At 48.6% G+C, this 22,983-nt stretch overlaps 1 protein-coding gene across 4 annotated transcripts in view; it reads left to right on the top strand.

The window, feature by feature from the left end:
• The window catches only part of LOC126536594 (myeloid leukemia factor 1-like), a 69,273-nt gene that overhangs the window by 15,406 nt on the left and 30,884 nt on the right, over positions 1 to 22,983 (top strand). For 3 of the 4 annotated variants that reach the window (XM_055072784.2, XM_050183628.3, XM_072287438.1), the window contains exons 2-3: positions 5,284 to 5,410; positions 6,862 to 6,990. In XM_055072784.2, coding sequence (XP_054928759.1) covers positions 5,284 to 5,410; positions 6,862 to 6,990 — 256 coding nt within the window. The remainder of the gene's footprint in view (positions 1 to 5,283; positions 5,411 to 6,861; positions 6,991 to 22,983) is intronic. The other variant, XM_055072794.2, reaches the window with a different exon arrangement.

Genomic DNA, 22,983 nt, shown 5'->3' with positions numbered 1-22,983 from the left:
GAAAGTGACGTACCCACATGGTCACTCTTCAAGACAACCTTTACGGAAGTGTTCGGCCGACCCGCTGTTCGCAAGCTGCGCGCCGAACAACGCTTGCGCGCCCGAGCACAGCAGACGGCAGAAACGTTCACAAGCTACATAGAAGACGTCGTGGACCTTTGTAAACGAGTCAACGCCGCAATGCCCGAAGCTGAGCGAATTCGCCATATACTGAAAGGCATCGATGACGGCGCATTCCAGATGCTCCTAGCCAGGAATCCGCGCACTGTGTCTGAAGTTGTCAGCCTATGCCAAAGTTACGATGAGTTAAGGAAGCAACGGGCTTCGACTCGGCGTCCTCTGGGAAGCGACGACTTGTTGGCGAGCCTTGACAACATGTACGACCCATCCTCATTCCTTCAGCGGGTCAAGGACTTCGTGCGTGAGGAAGTTGCCCGCCAACTTTCTTTAGTCCCCTTCACTCAGGAGCCCACCTCCCGTATTCCAAACACGCTCCGCACCCTCATTTCAGAAGAGGTCGCCCAAGTTGTCCCTTCCGCACACCATCAGCCGCCTGCAGCCGCGAATCTCAACTCTGCGCTGGCAGTGCAGCCTGTCGCCACGCCTCTCACCTATGAGCAGCCAGTCCTGCCTGTGGCCGCGCTTCTCACGTACGCGCAGGCAGTACGCAGGCCTCCACAGGAGTCTTTCGCGACCCAGTCCCAACCGCTGCCACCGGCAACCCATGCTGCATCTTGGACCACACCGCGAGCTAATCCTTGGAGGACACCTGACAATCGACCTATCTGTTATTCTTGCTGCACTCCCGGACACGTCGCCCGATATTGCCGCCGTCGCCCTCAAGCGTTCGGCGACGCCTCGCGGCCCTTCCAGTACGGCAGCCAGCCATTTCGCCAATACGCCGCTCCTTCCCCCCAACCGTACGCTCGTGCTGACATCCCAGAATTTCCTTCACGTCGTTCGCCATCCCACGCCGACGCTCGCTCTCCCCAATGCGTCGGCGACCCGCACCACCTGACCAGGAAAACTGAACGTCGCAGTTCAAGAGGCAAGAACTGCGCCCCATTCGAACTGTCTAAGTCCTCGCGCCTCTCCTGCTAACGTGGTCGAAATTTGTGTAGAAGGTGTTCCTGCATTCGCTCTTGTGGATACCGGCGCAGCCGTTTCTGTGATAGCCGCCAAACTGTGCCGTTCGCTGCGCAAGGTGACCACGCCGCTTTCTGGACTGTCGCTTCGTACGGCAAGCGCGCAGCACGTCACTCCGCACGCAGCCTGTACTGTACGTGTGCTTATTCATGGCATTGTTTACATCGTCGAGTGTATTGTCCTTCCCACCTGCTCACATGACGTCATCCTCGGATGGGACTTCTTATCCAGCCATAAAGCCGTGATCGACTGCGCACGCGCCGAAGTTGAATTTTCCCCTTGTGACGCACCCTTGGACGAAGATTGCGACCGCCCTTCTAAACTTACCGTGCGCGAGGACACAGATATTCCACCTGGCTCCTTCGCCCTCGTACCTGTCTCTTGCGATGCCATTACTGATGCAACGGTCCTCTTCACACCGTCCGACGTCTTCATGAGCCGTAAATCTCTCCCACTACCCTTCGCGACGCTTGACATGGCTGGCGGCTGCAGCAATATATACTTTTACAATCCCCTCTGTGCGCCTATTACGTTGCTCGTTGGCGAATGCCTTGGCTTCGTGGAACTCCTCGACTCTTCGTCTTTGGTTGACGTCCCCGGAGACTCTTTTGATGTCGACTCCAGCCAACCGTCTTCGATGTCCGCGCTTGAGGAAACGTCCAGGGATGCGTTCTCGAATGCCATCGCCGATACCCTCACACCTGCCGAACGCGCCGACCTTCTTGATCTCCTGCACAAATTTAGAAATTCATTCGACGTTTCACAACCTCACCTGGGCCGCACGTCGGAAGTGCAGCACTACATTGACACCGGTTCACATCAGCCGTTACGTCAACGACCGTACCGCGTTTCTGCCGAAGAGCGTCGTGTCATTACCACCCAAGTCGAAGATATGCTGCGCCGTGATGTTATTCAACCTTCGCACAGTCCCTGGGCATCTCCTGCCGTTCTCGTTCGCAAGAAGGACGGGTCTATTCGCTTTTGCGTCGACTACCGTCGGTTAAATAAGGTAACGCGCAAAGACGTCTATCCTTTGCCGCGCATCGATGACGCCCTCGACAGTCTTCAGGGAGCAGAATTCTTCTCGTCCCTTGACTTGCGTTCAGGGTACTGGCAGGTCCCGATGGCTGCTGCCGATCGCCAGAAAACCGCATTCATTACACCTGACGGCTTATATGAATTTAAGGTGATGCCTTTCGGACTTTGTAACGCCCCTGCCACCTTTGAACGACTCATGGACAACACGCTGCGTGGCCTCAAGTGGTCTATATGTTTGTGTTACCTCGACGATGTCGTGGTTTTCTCGCCTGATTTTCCTACTCACCTGCTCCGCCTCAGACAAGTTTTGACCTGTCTAACGAACGCTGGCCTTCAGCTCAACCTCAAGAAGTGCCGCTTTGCCGCGCGAGAGCTTACCATTTTAGGCCACGTTGTGTCCAAGGATGGCGTTCTACCCGATCCTGCAAAACTTCGAGCAGTCGCTGAATTTCCGAAGCCTCAGACCATCAAAGAACTTCGAAGCTTCGTGGGCCTATGCTTATATTTCCGGCGCTTTGTTCGAAATTTCGCATCGATCATGGCGCCATTGACTCAGCTTCTACGCGGCGACGCCGCCCTCTCCTGCTGGTCCCCTGCATGTGACTCCGCCTTTGCGACGCTGCGTCGTCTTCTCATCTCCCCACCTATTCTTCGCCATTTCGACCCGTCAGCTGCAACTGAAGTACATACAGATGCCAGCGGGGTTGGTCTCGGCGCCGTCCTCGCCCAACGAAAGCCGGGCTACCCCGAATACGTAGTCGCCTATGCGAGTCGCACGCTGACGAAGCCTGAGGCCAATTACAGCATGACCGAAAAAGAGTGCTTGGCTTTAGTATGGGCACTTGGCAAGTTTCGACCATATCTGTACGGGCGCCCATTCGACTTGGTCACAGATCACCATGCGCTTTGTTGGCTCGCCAACTTGAAAGATCCCACTGGCCGCCTAGCCCGTTGGGCACTACGCATCCAGGAGTACGATATTCGTGTCGTATACCGCAGCGGACGCACACACTCCGACGCAGACGCCTTGTCTCGTTCACCTTTACCTCCAGACTCGGCCTGCGGAACAACCTCCGCACATTCCGTGTCATCTCTCGACATGGACTCCTTTGTCACCGCACAACGTCGTGACCCGTGGATCGCTTCTCTTTTCGACTATCTTTCTGGATCATCGACCATCCCTGTATCCCGAACCCTCCGACGCCAAGCAGTTCATTTTGCCATTCGCGACCAGCTGCTGCACCGACGCAATTACACCCCTGAAGGTCGTCGGTGGCTCCTGGTGGTTCCCCGCAGCTTAAGGTCTCAAATATGTGCCGCCTTCCACAACGATCCGCAGTGTGGCCACGCCGGAGTCTTCAAGACGTACGAACGAATTCGCCACCGCTACTACTGGCGCGGCATGTACAATTTTGTACACAAGTTTGTTCGGTGCTGTCTTGACTGTCAACGCCGCAAATCGCCGCCTTTACGCCCGTCTGGTGCCTTGCAGCCGCTCCCGTGCCCTGCCGCACCCTTCGATCGCGTCGGCATCGACCTATACGGCCCGCTTCCTATGACGCCAGACGGCAATCGGTGGATCGTAGTTGCTGTTGACCATTTGACACGCTACGCCGAAACTGCTGCTTTACCAAGTGCTACAGCGCGGGATGTAGCCTCTTTCGTCCTACATCGCTTCGTGCTTCGACACGGCGCACCTCGAGAACTCCTCAGCGATCGAGGTCGCGCCTTCCTCTCCGAAGTCGTCGAAAGTTTGCTTTCGGAATGCCACATTATTCATCGGACAAGCACGGCATACCATCCACAGACTAACGGGCTCACAGAGCGATTTAACCGCACACTTGGTGATATGCTCTCTATGTACGTGGCATCTGATCATGGTAACTGGGACCGCATCCTTCCATTCATCACGTTCGCGTACAACACCGCAATCCAGGCCACTACGGGATTTTCACCTTTCTTCCTCCTGTATGGCCGCGAGCCCACGCATACCATCGACACGCTCCTTCCATACCGTCCTGATGCCTCCGAGTGTCTACCTGTGTCCGACGTCGCCCGACAAGCCGCAGAATGCCGCCAGCTAGCGCGCTCCTTTACGACAGAGCAACAGCAGCGCCAGAAAGAAAACCGCATCGACACGCGTCCAAACACCACCTACGCTCCAGGCGTTCTTGTGTGGTTGTCGGTCCCTTTCCAAACGCGGGGGCTTTCCTCGAAACTCGTCCCAAAATTCGAAGGGCCTTGCCGAGTCTTGGAACAAACGTCCCCGGTGAATTTTCTCATTGAGCCCCTGTCACCACCTGAAGACTTGCGCCGGCGTGGACGTGATATTGTCCACGTCTCGCGTCTCAAGCCCTACCACGACCCTCTACCTCCCGATTCTTAAGGCGCCAGGATGGCTCTTTTTGTCCGGGGGGAGATTGTGAAGAAGAAGACGCGCCTCGCGGCACAGCCGCATCGCCAACACGCGGCTCGTCTCCGCTCGCGCTGTTGATTGCTGGCGTCCGTTTGGACAGTGCTTCGGGCTGCCTCGCCGTTCCCGGTCGCTGTGCCTTCGCATTAGGCGCCACCAATAAACCTTCTCACATGGTCATTGTTCTTGAGAAGTAAGATATGTAGAGATGAATTACTGTCTTTGTAAAAACTTCTAACAAGGGCTTGAAAGCATTTATGTGGGCAACAAGGTTTTAATGTATGAGATTTAATTACAGACAACTGAAGTTACTGAACTATTGCTGCTCTGAAGAAACAGCTTCACTTGAAACTGTTAAGATACTGCAAGGTCGCACAATTCCACTGTCTTTTCTTTTTTAATTCAACTGCACACCAATGGGATGGAATCATTTCAGATCTTCCGTCGGGTTGGATTAAGGGTTGGATTTCGCTGTAACTGGTAAGCGTTATGAAAAGAGCAAGGCATTTGCATCGACTTTGTTCACTTACTGACCCTAAGCATTTTATATCAGCCTGGCTTTTTGAACCTCGTGCATTCCTTGAAACAGTGCCAAAGAAAAAAGTGCCTTGTTTGTTTGACGCCTTAGTTACGACACCAACTCGCCCATTGCTTGAGCATTCATTCAGCCTTGTCTTCTTTTACAGTCCATTCGAAGGCATGAGGCAGATGGAGGCCATGCTGGGTCCCATGCTCGGAGCATTCCCGGGAATCGGGGGCACACGGCGTTCAGCCAGCCTTGGGCTTTTCCCTACCGACATGTTCTCCACCATTGTGAGTGCCCCGTGGGTTGTAGCCCTGCATTGTTTATCAGGTTTTGTGTGACGTGCATGCAGTTCAAAAGTTGCGGAGCCCTTCTGTTCATGTTCAGTTTTCAAATCATAATTTTGCTCTGGTCCTTAAATACATTTTTCCTGTTGTTGTGATGTTCCATATAAAGTCCAAGGGTGACAATACCGTCTCCACGCGCCGTATGCTGTATGTATGAGTGAAAGTACATGAGGGAAGCTGACAATCGCGTCTCGATCTGGTGTACGAGAAAGAGGAAATTGTAGAACAAACACGCCATCTTCCATTCCGTGAAAGGCTGTGGGCGAATGGGTGGGAGGGGGGGGGGGGAGTGGCATTGTGCTTTCACAGCAACTGCGTATCTTGTGGCAGGGTGCAAAGGGAACTGATAATTGCGGCTCGATCTCGCGCACAATAGGGAAGAGAGTGGGGAAGCAGCGCGCGGGTGGGAGGAAGCGGGGGCGGCTTCGACTCTTCCAACAAGTGCATGCTTTGCACAGTAGCGCACGCAGTATTTTGAACGGGGTCTGCAGACGGTTCATACCTTTGTGCACGCTCTGTTCTTGCCGCTCTTGCATTGAAGTGATAGACAGCGTTAAGGTCATTTCGCTCGCTGCAGCTGCCGCACTTGCTCACACCAGTGCTTTAACAGCGAGTGACCATGCTCATCGAGTGTGATGTGTTCATGTTCACTTGTGTGCACTGACACCATGCTTAATTCAGTTAGCAAGTGAATGTTTCCAAGTTTATACAGGCAATAAAAATACTATCCTTACTTTGTGTAGCTGTCTACCAATTTGCTATCGCAATCGATGGTTTGCTTTTTGGGCAAAACTGCAACTCTTGCTTTTTTCACATGGTCCTCGTGCTTTATTTTTGAATCTGATCTATAGCAAGTACAAAGCCGCCCACTGCAAGCAATGCTATCAGCCACGCCAGCGGAGTGGACCTGAATGCTTCGCAGGCTTCGTTTTGTGCCATCAATGTAAAGACATAATGAGCATGGTATGAAAGCTTATCTTTGGTCGTGGACTCACAAGTTAAAAAAAAAAAGAAGACTTAGAACATGAAATTTGTTTCTTTTTCCGGTTGCAGAATAGTGCCAAAAGCTTTACAGCTCCTTTCGTGCAATAAAATTTGTCAGCGACTGTACTTATTTGCTTAAAAGGTCCAATTTCAATATGATAAAGGGCTGACTTTATCAACTTCGTTACCTCAAAGTTCAACTATAGTGTCTTCAAAACGTGATAGTAAAAAATTGCTACATGGGATGCCACACTGTGCCCTTTTTAAAGTTTGGCAGGGCTTTGAAAGCCCTTGAATTTCTGTCTCGGAGACCTGTACGAACCCTGATTGAACAAATGGAGTCTCCGTGTAAAGCCCTGCAGGAGACAGTGCCTCTGAAGTTATGTCTCCCTCTCTCTCTTTCTCTGCAGGGCCGCCTCTCTCAGGACCCAAACTGCCACAGCTTCTCGTCATCCTCGGTGATGACGATGACGACTGATGAGAATGGGCGACCGCAGGTCTACCAGGCCACCCAGTCAACTCGCACTGCCCCAGGGGGGGTGAGTTCCTTGGCATGGCCTGCAGTACACTGGTCAATGTTGCAAACACACAGCGGGTAGGATGAACTAAGAGCCCTGATTGTACAGTTAAACTCTATATAACTCGATACTTTACTTCATTTATTTGAAATTTCATTATATCGAAATTCAACCATTTATGCAAATAAGTACAGTTGCCAATGAATTTCTCTCATACTGAAGAGGGGCTGCAATATTTTCTAATTACCAGGCAATCAGAAAAAACAAATTTAAATGAAAAATGAAGTCATTTCTTTGAAATGCGGAGTCGATGACCAAAGATACAGTTTCATGCCCTGTCGACGACATCTTCACGTCGACAGTACGAAGCGTAGCCTGCGAGGCTTTTGTGTGCACTCTGCTGCCGTGGCTAATAGTGATACCCACAGTGAGATGGCGCAATCGTGAAGAGCGCAGGCAGAGGAGAGAGAACATTTCATTTGGCTCTTGCGTCGACGTGCCTCCGAAAGTCGAGATTACGTGACCTCCAGCACTAAATGCGCGGGAAGACAGCACATATGAAGGCACTGCCATCTCTGCTCCTCCAGACTGCACCAGCCACAGATCTAAGGTCATTAATTTGGATCTCGCGAGAATAAAAAAAAAAAAAATTCCTGAATTATCTGGCATGCTGAATTAATGAATGAACAACAAAAAAATCCGGCCGATCCTACGTCCTGTGGGAGTGTATGTTATGCGAAGCAGAGTGCGGGAGGCCTACCACGTTAACGAAACTACCATGAGAGCACCAAGACGTAGGTGGCTGTTTCATGGCCTACATGACTTGCTTGTCATGTAGGTCATGAGAAGCCTGAGAAGCATTCGGGGATCTTGAAATGCTATCGCCTTCCACACTCAAAGGCAAAGCTTAAGCTTCCTCCCAATTTTTCTTTTCTCTTTTATTTCGTTCAGCATTGTCGTCACAATCACTTTGTGTGGGAGTTTCGTTCAACATTCTGCATGTGGTGTGTCCACGGAGCAAGTGTGCCTTGCAAACGTTGTCGCATCTTCGTGTGTGTTTGTGTGGTTTCACATTTGTGTGCGAAAAAACGTGGCTCGCTTATTTTCGATCTGCGTTGCTGAAGATCACCAACGCGGTGATGCTCTTGTCGATTGTACACAGAAAGGACTTCAGTCTTGCGCAAATCCAAGCAAAACTGATTGCCACCTAGCGTAGTACCACCTAAGCCCTCTAAGCCTAATAAATTTTATTTTTTGGGCTGAACGAATTTTTTTACTCTTCGGCATTTCAGACTACAGTTAAACCTCAATATAACGAAGTCGGTAAAATCTGTAATTTTCTTTGTTATATCAAAATTTCGGTCTAGTGAAATTCGACCTTTCTTGCAAGGAAGCACAGTCGCTGATTGATTTCTCTTGCACGAAAAGGCGCCACAGAATTTTCCGAATTATGGGGCAATTGAAAAAAGCAAATTTGAATGAGAAAACACTGCATCTTGATAAATTTGGGAGCCGGCGCCGAATGATACGGTTTTATGCCACGCACGTCAGTGATATCTTCTCGACAGTAGGAATTAAACGAAGCCAGCCACACTTTCGCGTACACTCTGCCCCCACAGCTGATAGCATCGCCCGCACTGGGACGATGTTATTAGGAACAGCACCGGCAGCAAGGAACAAATGCTTCGGCTGCCTCTCGCTCCAATGGGTCACCGAAACTCGAGATTACGCAACCTTCAATACTAAACGCGTGGTACGACCGCTTATATGGAGCCACACCGTCTCGGCATGTCCACTCTTTTGCGCACACGGCAGATTACCTCTAAAGCAGGGCGTGTGGATGCGTACGCGCTCACCCACCCTTACAGCCATGCGCAGCCATGGTGGAGGCGCACACCAACTTAGGTACCTCCCCACTCCTGCTCGTCGCGCGCGCTTGATAATGTTACCGCGAGCTCGCTCCACTCCCCCTTTTTCCCTTTGCTCACGCAGGAAGGCGGCACTTGTGAAGCCACCATCTTTCTTGTCTCACCCTCGCACACTTTCACTCATACCTAAAGCACACAGTGCGCGGGGCATGATAGGATCTTATCGCACTTTGAGCAAGATGCAGCTCCACTTTGGAGGTCGCTCTTGTCACGGGGCACAGGATTTGAGAGGCACATTTCCAAGCAGCCACTTGTAGTTCGACCATCTCCTTCCATGTATTGTCTCTGCATTCCTTTGCCGTGGCAGTGAAATTTTGTTATACCAGCGAACCCACATGTAACGATACCGGTTTTAACAATACAGTCAAACCCGGCTATATCGAACTCGCAAAAAAACTCCTATCAGTTCGATATAGAGCATAATTTGATATAAGCCTGCTAAATAATTGGATGTCATAAAAGCACATACCATATATAAAATCACTTTATTGAAGAAACTAGCTTAGTTTGGCATAAATTAGTCCTGCATTTTCTTCTGCTTGGGCAATTTCGCTGCCTGTGACGCACGCACTTCCCCACGTTGTCTAAGGAGTCGCAGCAGCTGAGGCCACAACCTTCCGCATTCGCGCAGAAGCACCGGACTAATGCGAGTGCACCAATCACTTCGGAGGATGTGGGCAAAGGACCGTCGTTGCTTTCCTCAATGTGCCTACTTTCATTTGTGCTCGGTACGATGTCGGCGATGTAGTCTTCGTTTCCGGGCTCTCCCGTGGTCGCGACACCATCATCTGCACTCACAAACTCGTCCACCGTTGATTCGAATGTCCCGGAAATTTTGACAGCTCGCTCCAAACTTCGGCAACACCGCCAACGGCTTCGTCGCATTCATTAAAATTTACAGTCATCACCGAGCACGCGGAAACCGGAACGTATGAAGAACCCCTCGTACGCGGCCGTGCGTACGCGTCGGGCGCCATGGGCACCGGGTTGCGAGTCTGGCCTCTTTAGCCCTAATCGAGCCGAGAGTGCTCCGCGGAATCTTGCACGCTGCGGGAACATCCAACTTCTCATCGCGTTGGACGCAATTTATGATTATGAGCTTCACGACGAAAGGCGAATTCTGCCACTTCATCCCTGCAGGGGCGTCTGCGTCAGTAGGCGTTTGGTGTGTTGCGACACCACGGACCCGAGCACACGTGGGTTGGACCCTCCCGCGTGTAGCCGTGTGCGGCTTAGCCGTGTCCGGTGTCCGGGGAAAGGGGGATCCTGGGGGTTGAGCCGATGCCGGGTGTTCGGACCTTTAAGGCCCCCCGGCGGAGGCAACACACCTCTTTGGCCTCTGCTTCACGTAGACGGCACCCCCGGACTGACCCACCCGGGGGAAATCGGTAGTTGCCTTTTCCTGTCTCTCTCTCCCTCCAGCCTTCGTCTTTCTCTAACTTTTCATCTTTCCTGTCTTCTCCTAGCTTCCGTTTACTTCCAATTTTTCCAGGCAGCAAGGGTTAACCCTGTGTGAATAACCAACCTAGGTTATCTCATATTTGGTTATAGTGATAACGTACAGCTGGCGTTTGCAGGATGTGTTTTTACAGTCCCTGTAACGTCCCCTTGTAGGGCTCCACGGTGGGTGGTTGGCGTTATTGCCGAAAATTACATTATTCTATGGCTAGTTCCTTCCCTGCCCTCCCAGATCGCCCTCAGAAAAGAGGGCGCACCGAAGATGTATTTCAGTTTTTTGGACAACAAAGACCGAACTTTCCACGATTTCACGTCATTCATTCAGAAAAACCAGATAAACAAGTACGCACAATCTCCCCATGTCTAGTTTCGAAGTCTTTAACTGAGGCTCTTGGTCCAGGTTACAAGGCATCAAGGATGGCAAGTGGAGATCTCCTTTTGGAGCTCCGTGACCTGAAACAATACGATAAGCTACCCAATCTAGTGTCTTTTGGAGACTTTCAAGTGACAGTGACTCCGCATCGCACTATGAACACTACACGCGGCGTTGTCTCAGATGATGACCTGCTTCAGCTGACAGAAGCAGAGCTCCTAGAGGGCTTCAGTGAGCAAAATGTTGTTAATGTGAAAAGAATAAAGATGAGGCGTGATGGTAAAGAAATTGCGACCAAACACCTAATTCTCACCTTCAATTCAAGTGTCCTGCCCGAATCAATCGAGGCCGGGTACATCAAGCTCCGTGTCAGGCCTTATGTGCCCAATCCACTCCGATGTTTCAAATGCCAGCGCTTCGGCCACAGCTCGCAGAGCTGCCGCGGCCGCCAAACTTGTGCTAAATGCAGTGCCAAAGAACACACCACTGAAACTTGTGAGAACGCTCTCCACTGTGTAAACTGTGATGGAGAGCACGCCGCGTACGCGGTCGTGCCCATCCTGGAAGAAAGAAAAAGAAATAGTAACGATCAAAGTGAAAGAAAATATCTCATTCAAGGAGGCATGCAGGCGGGTAGCATACCTGCCAAAGAAAAGCTTTGCCGATGTGGCACGTAAGGGGGCAGCGTCACAACGGCCTCCGGCGGCTGTCCGACCCACAAGCAGTGAGTCGACAGCTACGCCATCTGCCCCCGCGACGGTCGCAGCTAGCGCTGCTCCGTCAACCCAGAATGAGGGATCATCGACCCCGAAGGTTGGCGCAGCCGAGGCTTCCCCGGCCCCTTCCTGCGCTGGCAACAGCCGGCGCAGCTAAATCCCTCAGGGAGCCCCATCGATCTCCGGGCTGGTGGGCGCAGGGGTCTTGCCTTCCAAGGCGGGACTCGCCCGGAAAACTTCTCGCTCTCAAGAGCACGTGTCCGGCGCCTCAATAGAGGCAATGGACACTACACCTGTCCTGAAGGCGCACCAAACGCCTAAGGAGCGGCGGGGCTCCCTCGAATGCTTCAAAAAGGGCAAAACCCCGATTACAGGGCCTCGAAAGGGCTCTGTAATCTAAGGCATAACTTCCATTTCCATACACACAGCACCAAATTAACTTCATTATGGACACGCTAATTATGCAGTGGAACGTCAGAGGTCTCCTCAGAAACCTTGATGATGTTCAAGAACTTCTCTACGAACTCAATCCAAAAGTGCTGTGTGTACAGGAAACCCATCTGAAATCTAAACACACTAACTTTCTTCGTCATTATGTTATTTTTCGTAAAGATCGTGATGATGCCATCTCATCATCTGGCGGTGTAGCCATTATACTCGATAAAGGTATAGCGTGTCAACATCTACAACTACAAACGCCCCTAGAGGCAGTGGCCGTTCGAGCCATACTTCTAAACAAACTTATTACCGTCCGCTCTCTGTATATACCCCGCACTATCAGCTCCTGAAACATGAATTTTATGCATTAATAGATCAATTGCCCCAACCCTATTTGGTTCTAGAAGATTTCAATGCACACAGCAACCTATGGGGTGACTCTCATTGCGATGTGCGAGGTCGGATGATTGAACAGTTTCTCTTTTCATCTGGTGCATGCCTTTTGAATAGTAAGGCACCTACATATTATAATACTGCACATAAGAGCTATTCCTCTATAGACCTCAGTATTGCATCACCCACCCTTTTACCTGATCTTAAATGGAACGTTATTAGAAATCCATACGGGAGCGACCATTTCCCGATAGTTCTATCTACACCGAAGACGAATGAATGTCCCCCACAGTTTCCTCGGTGGAAAACTGATTCAGCTGACTGGGAACAGTTCCGAAAAATTACTCATATCGTGGGCTGACGTTTCTGCTCTAAGCCTGGAAGCCGTGGTTGAATACTTCACCTTTTTTCTGATTGATGCCGCTACCAAATGTATCCCAGAAACAAAGGGATCATCTAACAAGCGCCGTGTTCCATGGTGGAACGAGGAATGTCGTAACGCGCGTAAAAAGCAGAACAAAGCATGGGGGCTGCTCCGCGATTCTCCGACTGCAGAAAACCTTGTTAATTTCAAGCATGTCAAATCTCAGGGAAGGAGGACGCGCCGACAAGCTAGAAGAGAGAGTTGGCAAAGTTATATATCAGGAATGAACTCTTACACGGATGAGACAAAGGTGCACAGAATAAAAGGTCGACAACCTTACTCGCTACCCTTAGTAAATACACAGGGAGATAGTATGGAAGACCAGGCGAACTTTCTAGGCGCACACTTTGAACGCATATCCAGTTCGTCGCACTATTCGGACACATTTCAAAGACATAAAGCACGAATAGAACGGCAGCCATTAGTACGAAAAACTGCAAAATGCGAGGTATATAATAGACCATTTGGCATAGCAGAGCTTCAAGCAGCACTAAACGGCTGCAACAAATCTGCCCCAGGCTCTGACCGCATAATATATGAAATGTTAAAGCACTTGCCATCTGAAACACAAAAAACCCTTCTTTTTCTTTACAATGGTATATGGTCTTCCGGCCAGATTCCCTCTGGAAAGAGGCCATTATAATTCCCATTTTGAAACAGGGTAAGGACCCTTCTTTGCCAAATAGTTATAGGCCGATAGCGTTGACAAGCTGCCTATGCAAACTCTTTGAAAAGATGGTGAATAAACGCTTGCTCCACTATCTTGAAACCAACAAAACATTAGACCCATACCAATGCGGTTTCAGGGAAGGTAGGTCGACGACAGACCAGCTTGTCCGCATGGAAATGTACATCCGTGAAGCCTTTATCCACAAACAGCTTGTCGTATCTGTATTCCTTGATATGGAAAAGGCGTATGACACTACGTGGCACTTTGGGATCCTTCGGGATCTTTCTGGAATGGGTATACGTGGCAACCTGCTGACCATTATTGAAAGCTACCTGTCTGACAGAACGTTTCGTGTTAGAGTTGGCAATGTGCAGTCACAATCATTCGTACAGGAGACAGGTGTACCGCAGGGTGGAATGCTGAGCTGTACACTCTTTATTGTGAAAATGAACTCCTTACATACCATCATACCTCGCACACTCTTTTACTCGGTTTATGTGGACGATGTGCAGATAGCTTTTAGATCGTGCAATCTTAGCATCTGCGAGAGACAGCTACAGCTCGGCCTAAACAAACTCTCAAAGTGGTCAGAAGAAAATGGTTTTAAATTTAACCCTCAAAAAAGCACATGTGTTCTCTTCTCAAACAAGAGAGGCATTTCACCGGAACCCGCCATTGACCTTAACGGAGAACGACTATCGGTCAGTCTTGAACATAAATTTTTAGGTATTATTTTGGACACAAAACTTAATTTCATTCCCCACTTAAAATATCTTAAAGCCAAGTGCCTAAAGAATATGAACCTGCTGAAGCTGCTGTCTCGAACAAGCTGGGGAAGTGACAGGAGGTGTTTGCTTAGCCTGTATAAAAGCCTTGTACGATCACGCCTCGACTACGGAGCCGTGGTGTACCAATCCGCATCGGACAGTGCTCTCAAAATTCTCGACCCGGTCCACAATCTAGGCATACGGCTGGCAACAGGCGCATTTAGGACAAGCCCTGTGGAAAGTCTGTATGGCGAAGCGAACGAATGGTCCCTACACCTACGCAGAACATACCTAAGCGTTTGCTACTTTTTAAAATGTAAATCGAATGACGAACATCCGTGTTATTCAACTGTACTTGACTTATCTTCTGCTAGACTTTACCGTAACCGCCCATCTGTTCGAGCTCCTCTGTCTGTGCGCTTAGAACAACTGGCTCACGAAACTGGTATTAAACATCGAGAAACAGTCCTAATGACTCCCACTAACCTTGCACCACCTTGGGAATGGCAGTCTATCCAGTGCGATATGTCTTTCGTCGCAATAACAAAACATGCGCCTGAGGTGCATATACATTCACACTTCCTCGAACTCCAGGCGAAGTACTCCTGCGCAGAGTTTTATACAGACGCTTCAAAGTCTACTTATGGTGTAGCTTATGCAGCGCTGGGACCTTCGTTTTCAACGTTCAGTGCATTAAATCCAAACACCAGCATTTTCACAGCGGAGGCATACGCGATCCTCTCTGCTGTGAAACATATAAAACAAACAGGTATAACAAAGGCTGTCATATTCACAGACTCATTAAGCGTTGTTTGCTGCATATCAAGTATACGAAAACACAAAAACTCCATCCTTAATGAAGTCTATAACCTTCTATGTTCAGCGTACCTGTCTAACCAAATGATTGTTCTTTGTTGGGTGCCTGGCCATAGAGGCCTAGAGGGCAACGTAGCTGCTGACGAAATGGCTACATCCGTACCTTTTTGTGATGCAAACATTAATATACCTGTACCCTACACAGACCTTAAGCCATTTTTACAGCATAAACTACGGAAATATTGGCAACGGCAATGGGACAGTCAGGTATCCAACAAACTGCACCTAATCAAACCGAAAATAGGAAACTGGATCTCTGAGAAAACAAAGAGACAACAGGAAGTACTGCTCTGTAGGTTAAGAATTGGACACACCTATAACACTCACTCGTACATTCTGACTGGAACTAACCCTCCGACATGCACTAGGTGTGGAAGTAGACTTACAGTCCTTCATGTTCTCGTTCAGTGCCCATTATTAGAAGAGGAGAGAAAAAAGTTCTTCCCTTAATTATACCGTCATAATATACCTCTGCACCCAGTCTTCTTTTTAGGCAATGACCCTCTAATTAATTTTAAATCAGTACTCAAGTTCTTAGAAGAAACTAATACCATAGAAATCATTTGGCCAGGCTATTTGTAGCACAGCCTCTGCTTAGAGGCTGTAGCTGCAATGAAATCACTTACAGAGCACATGCCTCGCAGCCCTTGCACTGAAGGGCTCTGCAAAGGCACTGGTGCTGCTATAAATTAACATCTTTTAGTATCTTATCGTTCTCAACGTACTTTTACAACCATAGGACTCACTTCTCATTGACATTATTTTAATTGATACATATTTTACACCATTTACAGCGAATATTTTAGGCCAATATACAGCCACTCGATAACTGCCATATTCATCGATACTCATTGCCATTCTTCACCAAATGTCATGGCGCTCTTTGGCCATTTCTGGCCCTTGCGCCAAGAAACAATATTCATCAATCTGCCACTTCATCACGGCAACACTGCGGGAGATGGCCCACAAGGCGCAAACACGATAAACCAGAAAAGCAGCCAGACAACTCGCACTTTCGCCATCTTGCACGAAGACAGCACAAGAGCCTCTGATTGGCTGTCTGAGCGAGCGCTGAGGCGGGCCAGGATCATTTTTTGCTGGGGAGTGTCGCTAGATAGTGATCTAAAGAAAGGAAGGACACTTGATTCTGCAACCCGTGATGGAGCACGGCGAAGCGTCGTCAGGGGAGAGGGAATGGGAAGTGAAAGATGATAAAGAAGGAGGATGTGGCCTAATAGACTCCACTATGCGCGACAGGGGGAGTGTCAACGGCTCGCCCGAACAGCCCGAGGCAGCGCGGTCACAGTAGGGAGAGCGGTTGGATGGAGCTGCGCCGCCGGGTTTCCCCGCTACCGCGTGGGAAAGCCAACTTCTGGGGGCACTTTTCCGCCGCTTGACGTTCGATAATATTGGAAGTCACTGCAATATTTGTTCGATGTAAGCGTAATTTTTGCTATATGTACTCATTGTAACTATACCGTGACCAGAAATTGTTCGATATATAGAATAATTCGATGTAAATGGGTTCGATGTAAATGGGTTCGATATAGTCGGGTTCGACTGTATTTTGGTTATAACAATGAAAAGCTGCTGCAATGTTTTCTATGGAGAAATAACCCGCTTACTACAATGTCCCCATGCCGCATTATTGGTTATAACGATGAAGTCTGGCTGCTGGGTGTCCGTGCCAAAAGGTATGGAATGCGAAATCCTCAAAAAGAAAATATAAAAAGTGAAATGCGAGCCACTGCATGATCGCCCTCTACCTCAACTGCCGCCGCATGCTTCTTTCTAGGAGAGACGCCCTTCCACCCCTCCGAACACTAATGGGCTGCGCCCAAAGCTCTGCGCCGCACCACCCTCCGTAACAGGAATGGACCACGCTGCGCTGACGCTGCCGGCGCTGCTCACAGATTAGGCCACCCTACCCAGATTGCTCACTGGGCCAAGCCCTCACAGTTGGTTCTTTATTCTATCGTCTTCATTCTGCGCAGTTCTGCTAACGCGCTAAGCCGCTCGTGCTTGTCTTTGTTCGTTAGGACTCGCCGCTGAAATGCAAGATAGCTGGTCCATCCACTGATCATCAGCAATGCACAACGTTGCCGGTGAAAAGAAGCGCGCTGCTTTAGATTTAGAAATGAAGTGCTTCTAACCGATGAGGTATCATTGTGAATGTGCTTACATTGGATAGCAACAGTGACGGCCACGACGGTAGCGCTGACACGGTAGGGCAGGCTGCCTCAACATTGTCCCTGCGGCAGGTCCTGTAAAGCTCGGGATACATGGAGTGGAAAACCGACGTCCAGGCGACGAAATACACCCGGCGGCGAATGCTCGCCCCTCGGCTTCCAAAAATTTCACTCCCGCCGGCTACTCGGTCCGATCGGAAAACTGCCACCCGGCAATAATCGCCGGCGGAAGTGGCGGGAGTGCCTGGCGTGCTGACCAGGCGTCGCGACGATCGATCTCCCTCCGACTTCCGGCAGCTGGTTGGTTTTTGTGTATTTTTGGTTTTCCATCGGAGCGTCCATCGTGCTGCCGTGCTGAAGCGACGGAATGCGAGCGTTTGGACTACTTTGGCCGCACATTTTCGGGCTCTCTGCCCGTGAAATGGATGCCATTTATCAGCCGGATATTGAATGTTTAAGAGAACAAATTTGTGTAAACTTATTTTTCGTCTACAAACTTAAGTGAGATCCTCAGGAAACTCAGTTTGGAACCTCTATTTGTAGCCGCATCGCGTCCTGGAGCCACCGGTCGATTTTGTGTCCGCGACGGCCTGCTTTACAAGACCAATTATTCAGCTAAAGGCACACGCTTCCTTCTGGTGGTGCCGCAGAGTCTGCGAATGGACATACTGAGAGCCATGCACGACGATGTGACCTCTGGCCATCTAGGATTCATCAGAACTTTGAACCGGACACAGGAGCGTTTTTACTGGCCCAAAATGGGGGACACAGTCAAGCACTACGTCGCCAGTTGCGAATAATGTCAACGCTACAAGCGCCCTACGAACGCTCCGCCAGGTCTTCTCCAGCCTCTGCCGCTGCCTCGCCTGCCATTTGAACAAGTGGGTATCGGTCTTCGATCTTCTGGGCCCATTTCCCCGATCATCTAACGACAACCGATGGGTGATCATATGTGTCGACCACCTGACCCGTTACGCGGAAACGGCGGCCGTACCATCTTCAACAGCTGCGTCCGTTGTCTTGGTTGAAGTACCCAGCACCTCCACCACAAAACTGTTACGGTTAATGTTAAACCGGCTTTATTTAAGGGCCGAGATTGATGGTGAAGTCAAGATGGCGTCCCGAGGCTGCACACGCTAACTTCTTCTTCCTCTTCTGCTCGCCCGGCTCATGCCATAGCAATATAATAATTAAAAGTGCACTGCAGTTTTCTTACCAACCCGATCGAAGGTTCCATAGCACAAAATAGTGTGTGCATAGTATTGCTTTTCTTGTTATTGTCTTTCTTGTGTGTGTGGGGCGGCCCATATGGGTTCGGGTATAGGGGACGAAATAGTTTCTCGTTTGCGGTGCCCGAAGCTGTCTTTTCTTTTTTCTTTTTTCGCTGTTGGCACGCGTGCTCGCAAAGCTTGGTTTTGTGCTTCTTCGGTAAGAAACCACCCCTGCTCTACAACAACCACAAGTCCCTTCTCCTCGAGTGCCTTGAGGGAAAAGAGCGACGACAGATTATAGCTTGAAGCCGACCATGCCTGGTCTTGTGGCTGTTCGCATCTGTGTGGGCCCAGGCGGCGCACGGAATGCCTAGGGCATCAAAACGAGAGCCGCTGAGAGGTCCATTTCACACCAAATACCGATAATTCTATCCTCTCCGGCTGCAGTAGTAATTACGGAGGAGGCTTTAAAACAGGAACTGAAACTGACGTAGACATGAATAACCACAATGTGCCTTTTACAAAAGTAAACTAAAGTCATAGTTGACAAACCACAAATCCTTCTGCCTGCGCTCCACGGTGCCACCGCTCAACGTAGCCAGACGGCGCAAAGCCAGCCCGCTAAAACGCTTGCAGCTCAATGAAACGTTCGGAAATCGTTTGTAAGCGCCTCTATGAAACATTTTTCCAAGTTGTTTAGTCATTAAAGACAAATAATACAATAAAAAGCCTATTTAGTATTTTTTTCTTATCCGAAAAACTCATTCCTAGAGTCTGGCAACGCGGACAAATGCTCGGCAAGCACACGGCTGCGTCCGCCTGTTTTTCGCTGAATGTAAGCGATGCCAACGAACTATTGGCGGCGTCCCGTCACGTCTATTTGTGCTGGGCGAAAGTCCGCTCCATGTATCCCGGGCTTAAATGATTCAGTCCCTCGTGGGCATTTTCCCGAGGGACATTCCGCTTCACTGTGTGGAGCACCTGGGTGCCTTGCAGAAGGATGCCGGCAAGCTTTACGTAAAGCAAGCAAGGCTGACGGACATGCAGTTTTCTCGTGCAAGCCAGTGGGAAGTACGTGGCAAGATGCTTGTGGTGATCAAGTCCCAGCGTTTCTTTTGGATTTCTCAAGCTGAAATGCTGCCATAGCAAGCTTTGCGCGTTGTATAAAAAGCGCTTTTTGGGGCCACCAAAGTGATGCCTCGACAGAGCCTGCTTATCACATGCCTCCCATGACCCCTCTTTGCAATTTTTGTAGCATTGCCATTCTTAAATGCTGACAGCCGCGACTTGTTAACGACATGTGATCGGAGTGCGTGGGGAGGTGGGGAGCAGAGTTTAAGTTAAACGAGTCAACACAATCGGAAGTTTAATGGAGGAAGGTGGTGGGTAGCAAAACTGGCCTACGCCATTATGGTTTTCTCGGAATAGCTACACCATCCCCCATTTTGATATTCTTTTTATGCAACCCGGTTATAACAATTATTGGTTATAACAATGGAATTTTCCTGGCACTTGAATATTGTATAAGTCTGTTCGACTGTACATCTCATAGATGGCCACAGAAACTCGCTGTCAAAATGCTGGAGTGAGGAAGCACGGCAGCAAGCAAGTGAATTGACCTTCGTGCTGCCTCTTGCATCAACGCTGACTAAGCAGCGAAAACAGAGCACCCGAAGCTGCCAGCACTTGCAATCTATCCCCATCGCAAATCGCTTTCAAGATAGGGCCCGCACGGCTGTGCCATACCTAGCAGCCGCCAGAGTAGAACCCCGCCCCCGCTTTTCTTCCTTGCGCGCGCGAGATCGAGCCACCATCGTCGGCTCACCCTCGCACACTTTCACTCATGCATGCAGCATTCAACGTGTGGCGGCGATGTTATCGCCTGTGGACTTTATACGGAACATGACAGCGACAGCAGAAATGTACCTGGAGTGCCTATATAATTGCTTTCACAATAAAAAACATATTGGAATCGTTTTACGTTATCCATAAACTATACGTTAGCTATAAAAAGCGATATACCCTAGGAAGTGCTAGGTGACATCCCTGATCATGAAAGTAAATCATGCAGACTAACCTTTCACTGTAAGTACATCACCCTAGGTGGAATTTATCGGCCTCTGAACTCCCCACCAGAATATCTTGGAAGTGCTTAGTGACTACCTCACCAAACATACAAACTCCCAAACATACAAACTCCCGATCTACCTTAATTTTAACAGGCGATTTTAATCTGCCAGGCATGAATTAGATTGACATGTCTCATGATGGCAGAGAATAAACAAGTTCTGAATCCTTATTGTTCACAGCTTTCAGTTCTTCATTGAGCCAGTTAACTGCGATATACGGTTCTTTAGTAGTTCATCCTCGTTATTTCTTGACCTTCTGTTATTCAGTACTTCACTTGACATCTGTACAGTTAGCATCGATAAAGGAATCTCTGACCACAAACTAATAGCCCTGACATGCCCAGTTTTATGTGCTAAGAATTACATTAAACCAGCTCCTATTCTTGTAAAAGACTACGTCTCAACTATCTAGAATCTCTCTATTCTGAGTTCGATGAAATAGATAATGTCGAGAACCTTTGGTCAAAATTCAAGGAGGTCATAAATTTCTGTGAGGCCCAGTTCGTTCCTTCCAAAATGAAATGCAAAAACAGGAAAAACCCGTGGGTAACACATCATTCACTTGAAACTGAAAATATAACGGTGTCGAAAGCGTGGTGAGAAAAGTGATCTTTTCAGTTTGTCGAACACAATGCAAGAAAAAGTAAGCGAAGCAAAAACTCATTGCTTCACTATAACACTCCCATTGTTCATGGTGAACAACCCACATAAATTCTGGCGTTACCTATCTAGAGAACAACACATGGTTTCACAGATTAAACGACCAAATCGAGTCATCAGTGGCCATTTGTCAATAGCGAGAGAATTCAATGCTTTTTTCCAGACGGTATTCACAAGAACCGCTTCTTTCACTTCCTTTCTAGCATGCGATTTCAAAGACCCAATCAGGAAATCGCAATAAGCGAAGACGGTATTTATGTCTACTGCACAAACTTGACCTCAAAAAATGTACTTGCCCTGACCTTATTACTAATACATACTGTTCTGCACAGATCCGCGCATTAGGTATCAAAATACCTGCATAACATTTTCACGGTGTCTTTCAAGACGTTGTCTATCCCCAAAGATTGACGCTGTGCAAATGTGCCAATCCATAAATTTGGTTCCAAGTTAGACCTGAACAATTACAGGCCAGTGTCACTCGCAAGCATGTGTTGCAAGGTATTGGAGCACATAATTTACAAAGCAATTGTTACTCACCTTGAATAGAACGATCTTTTGTGCCATCAACAGCATGGTTTCGGGTCTGGCTTGTCAACCACAACACAATTAACATAATTAATGCAGGACATTGCTAACGAACTTAATAAAGGAGGTCAAACTGATGCTATCTTTTTGGATCTCTCCAAAGGTTTTGATGTTGTTCCCCACGCTACTTAATTACCAAACTCCATGCATATGGTATTCAAAGAAATGGGGTATCCTGGATTTCATGTTACTTTACTAATAGGAAACAAAGTGTTGCTGTGAATTCGTGTTCCCCTGAGAAATTGAGTGTTTCTTCTGGTGTCCCGCAAGAATTTGTTTTGGCACCCATTTTAATTTATATCAATGACATGCAATGCTGTGTTCACCCGTTGGTACATACACGATTGTTGACAGTCATATATATGAGTCAGTGCTTAACTGTTCAGATCAACTTACAATAAATGACTCTTTACGTGCTATTCAACAGTGGTGCAAGGTATGGGCTATGAGACTTAAAACACTGCTAAGACAAAATAGCTTTCATTTGCTAACAGAAAACAATGCTTGACTTTACATACACATTACACAATACCCCACTAACCAGAATTTCGTGCATAAAATATGTGGGGGTAACTATGACAAATAACCTAAGTTGGGAGACCCACATTAATGAAATTTGTCGCAAATCCCAGAGTAAATTGTCACTGTTTAAAAGTAAACTGCACGAAGCATCAGTGCCTGTCAAATTGAAAGCCTACAAAAGTCTAGTAAGACCTACCTACCTTAGAGTATGCCGATACAATTTGGAGCCCACATCAGAAATATTTATTTGACAAACTGGAACGAATACAAAGATTAGTGGTTCGGTTTGCCTTCTCAGATTATTCAAGATGTAGCAGTGTCAGCTAGTTATGTATGGAAACTAATCTACAGTCACTAGCCCATCGTAGAGTCCTGTCGAGGTTAAAATTTATGCATGAGCTCTATCATGGCCACTTGAAGATAGCCGCTCTGCCTACTTACCTGACCTCAAGAGATGTACGCTTCACACGGGTCACAGTGAAATGGTCAAACAAACTATAAGCCACACAAACTCACACTAGTATTCTTTGTTTCCAGCTGCCATTGCCTGCTGGAATAAACCACCAGAAATAGCTGTTTCCTCTATTTCAGTAGAATCCTTTGTTAATAATATTGGGAACGTCAGCTTTGGTGCGGAACATGTTCATTAGGCAAGACTGCGTGATTCATGAT

Source organism: Dermacentor andersoni, chromosome 3 (genome assembly GCF_023375885.2).
Source record: "Dermacentor andersoni chromosome 3, qqDerAnde1_hic_scaffold, whole genome shotgun sequence".
Taxonomy (NCBI): Eukaryota; Metazoa; Arthropoda; class Arachnida; order Ixodida; family Ixodidae; genus Dermacentor; species Dermacentor andersoni.
Note: the sequence above shows the minus strand (reverse complement) of the source record. Positions and strands in the feature narration are given on the sequence as shown.